General features: G+C 34.0%; 1 protein-coding gene across 1 annotated transcript; it reads right to left on the bottom strand.

Moving 5' to 3' along the window:
* Positions 1-890: 890 nt before the first annotated feature.
* Positions 891-1,622, bottom strand: LOC126704047 (uncharacterized). Its single transcript, XM_050403089.1, has one exon. It carries the CDS (start codon positions 1,620-1,622, stop codon positions 891-893), a length of 732 nt encoding a protein of 243 aa, XP_050259046.1.
* Positions 1,623-3,984: the final 2,362 nt, after the last annotated feature.

Raw genomic sequence — 3,984 nt, 5'->3', positions numbered from 1 at the left:
GTTCACTGCTTGTGAGATGAGATTCTTTGATGGGGCATGACTATATATATAGCAGAGTTGCACCAAGAACTAGTTTATCAGTTCTGGATATGTTATCAGTAAAAAAAGTAGTTTAAAATTGAAATATGGTTGGAGCCAACAAGCAACTTGCTTTCCCGCTAGCTTTAGCTTTACAACAGTCATCCAGCTTGATCACATGACCATCTATGTGATTTGCTCGTTGGCATTAATGGCACCGTGATTCATACTGGTGGGCGCAGAGCACAATAACATGTTCTGCATGCAGAAGTGGAAAAAGGGCATCACGTTGCATGGGGTAAAGGAAAATACCCATGAGTTGGCCAACTGGTGCTCAACAATTATTACAGAGGAACCAAGTGTGCTTATACCGAAAGCGACGTTGTTCCTTGACGAGGCTAATTAGATGGAACGGAGGTGGTTGTACTTGTACATGTGTGTAGTTAAGACGCTGCACTCATGCTCTCTAATTAATTCTTTCACATGCATATATGCGTATGCCCTTCATGAAATATAACACTTGCTCTCTCTGGTCTCTACAAAATTTACAATCCATGCATGTATGAGTTCTGAAATCTCGCTATATTTTCCTAAATTCTCTTTATCCACTAACTTCTGGAAATCTTTTCGGCCTTTTCAACTATCCAAATCATGGTCTTATCTCTTATGTTTTGGATAAGAATTAAACATAAGATGGAGTATATCGTAAGCCGGATTATATATGCAATATATACTAGTATATCAAAAAGACACAAACCGGATTATGCCCCATACTAATGTGATGAGATCAGTTACCTTAATTAATTAGGTGGGTGCCACTGCCACCGGGACATGTTTTTTTTTTTTTTTGATGGGAAATACTAAAGACTTTATTAAACCAAAGAAGAAAAGGTTACATCTTGAATCAGAGCTTGATTAAGGAAACACGGTTCCTCCTCTAACCAAACTGAAAAATCATCTATACCAGAGGCATATTTAGCTAATAAATGGGCTGGTCTATTGCCTTGCCTACGGATATGTGAAAAAACAACCTGTCTAAACTCTTGAGAAACAGACAAAGAGCTAGAAATAATAGCAGCCACAGATGATGGTGGCGGAGAGAGATCCTTCAGAGCATTGATTACCAAAAGGGAGTCGCCTTCAAGAATAAAATCTTGTACACAAAGATCTTTAGCAAATTGCAAACCCACCTCCACTGCTTTCGCCTCAATCTCAACTGCTTTTAGGGGGGCTGAAATCTTCTTGCTAAGGGCTCCAATAACATTACCTTCCTCATCCCGAATCAGAGCACCCACACCTGCAGCTCTCTGATCAGCAAAAACAGCCCCATCAACATTAAGCTTGAACAAACCTCTCGATGGTGGTTTCCAAACCTCAGGCTGAACGTCCCTTCGCTGCTTCAGCACCGCTACGCTTTCCTGGTATTCAGCCAAATATTCCAATGCATCAGATCGTAATCTCGTAGCAGATTTCATCACTCCCCCATTCCTTCGTTCATTCCTATTCGACCAGATAGCCCACGCAAGCATAACTACTTTTTCAATCAATGTTGAGTCCCACTCTGCTACAACTGTTCCGAACCATGAGCAACTCCACCGAGACATGTTTTGGTTAATGAATTTGGAACCTTGAAAAAGGTTATCAATACTTTAGAGTGTGTTTGGGTATAATTTATAAGTTAATTTTTTGTTTTTTTAACATAAAGTTAAATAAGTTGTTTCCAAATGGATGCTTATTCCCAAGTAAAAATTGTAATCCACAATTTCAAGAGAAGAAATCTTATGATTTTTTTTTTAAGGAAAGAAATCTTATGATTAAGGTCTATATATTATATTTAATTAATATATGATTTTCAGATAATTCTATAATACTTTACTTATAAATAAAATAATAAAAAAAGATAATTCTATAGTACTTGTATGATTTTCGGTGGTACTGGTACCTCCAATGATCCTAGCCATTCATTTTACTGTTATAATGTTTACCATTTATTTATGATGGCATATTGGTTATCATAATGGATGGTTAGGAATACGCGGATATGAATCATATGATCCCCAAGGAGATTAGAAGTACAATAGAAAGACCAAAGATCAGTTGTTTTCATTGTTTCAAAAAAAAGACCAGTTGTTTTCATAGGAATTAGGAAATAAAAAGCATTTATCTTAAAAAATTTACATTTGCCTTTGTAGCTTCCTCCATGCCATTTTGGTCTCACGGAATGGCCACTTCAAGAAAATGAGGACTTAAAAATTTTATAAGTAATATAAAATCGAAACTTTTGATTTTTTTTATTATTAACAAAAATTTTGCCACAAATTTTAGAGGTGTCACAATTTTCCAAATCATCAATTTATTTATCTATTGTTTATTATATTTTTCACTAAACTCTCTCCGAAACACCCTATGTGGCTATGCCATCCGCAAGTCTCCCCAAAGACACAGCAAAGAGACAAAACTTTCTCCACAATTTCCTTCTCTCCAACTCTCCCACCCATGACCGAGTTTGGGATTTTTTAGCGATTTTCTGGATTTTGCATGTTGTATGCTATTCTCAAATTTTTATGTGAGAATTTGTTTGGGTGCTGAGTAAACAAGTCACAATCAGTTGTGAAGGTTTTATTTTTTTATAATTATATAATTACGTTTGTGAATTTTGGATTGTTATCTTGCCAATTGTGGAGTAGTACTTTGTAGGTTCTAGACCTTCTGGTAGAGATTTTTATTATTATTTATTATTATTACATTTGTGAGTTTTGCATAGTTATTTTGCCAATTGGAGTACTTTGTAGGTTTTGGTAGAAGTGTGTGTGTGTGTGTGTTTTTTTTTTTTTTCTTTTTTGCAGAACCAAAGATAATAGGTGTGGAGGCTATTGTTTGTGACAAAAGGGTAGGGTTATGGCAGCTCTATCATGGGATAAAGAACACATAACTAGTCAAGGCTTTGGCAAGGAGGCATGCAATCCAATTTGCCATGGAAGTTGGGTTTTGGAGCATTATCTTTGAAGGTGATTCACTCGCGATGATGAAAGCTCTAAATGATAGTGTAAAAAAAAATCTTCAGTAAGATCTGCTATTGAGGACGCAAAAGCACTAGTAACTCACTTACGGTCAGTGGCGGAGCCAAGGTTTTAGTTTAGGGGGGCAAAATTGAAAGACTAGATTGAAAGTAAAATTAATCTAAATATTACTAATAAATATAAATAACAAAATAGATAAACAATTATATACTAATGTAATTGTCATACAAGATCAAATATAATATAAACTTTAATTTATATTTGCATACCTAGTTTAATTTACTCAATTGGAAGATTTGCAAAATATACCTTGATACAAGTTTGTTTAAAATTTGATTTGAAAATCATTATTTTGATTAGGCTTCATCATAATCTCAATTGCTTACAAGTACACATTTTATATAATTAAAATAAATAAAATCACTTCATAGTTAATAACAATCAATTTAAGAGAGTAATTTAAAGACATAGAAGTTAAACATGTGATTTGATTCCTCAAAATAAATCAATGTAAAAGTGTTAAGGATATAAAAATATACCTGCAAAGTTGTACTTTCTTGGCCTTGAATACTCTTAAAAAGTTATGTAAAATTCAATATTTCTTTCTCTATTCTTTTAAGTGGTAAGAACTAAGAAGTTAAAATTTTGGTCTATGGCAAAAATAAAGTGTTTGAAACTGTGAAAAAGTTAAGATAGAAGAGAAAACAATTAGGAGGCTAGGGTTTTAGTTTGATATAAAAGGTCTTAAATATTATTTTTTATTATTATTATGATGACGTGGATACCCTAATTCAAAGGAAATAATTGTGTGACAAAGGCACCAGGGGGAAAAAAATTGCAGTTGCTTAAGAACATGCGGCAGGGAAAAAAAAAGAATATGGTTTTTAAGTGGGACCCAAAAAACATAGTTTTGTTTAAAAAGACAAATAAACCTATGGCACGTTTG

Source organism: Quercus robur, chromosome 2, assembly GCF_932294415.1.
Source record: "Quercus robur chromosome 2, dhQueRobu3.1, whole genome shotgun sequence".
NCBI lineage: Eukaryota > Viridiplantae > Streptophyta > Magnoliopsida > Fagales > Fagaceae > Quercus > Quercus robur.
This window is presented reverse-complemented; position numbering and strand designations above follow the sequence as displayed.

What these genes read in the sequence shown, in the direction of transcription:
- LOC126704047 (XM_050403089.1), bottom strand. Translation starts at nt 1,622, where the DNA reads ATGTCTCGGTGGAGTTGCTCATGGTTCGGAACAGTTGTAGCAGAGTGG.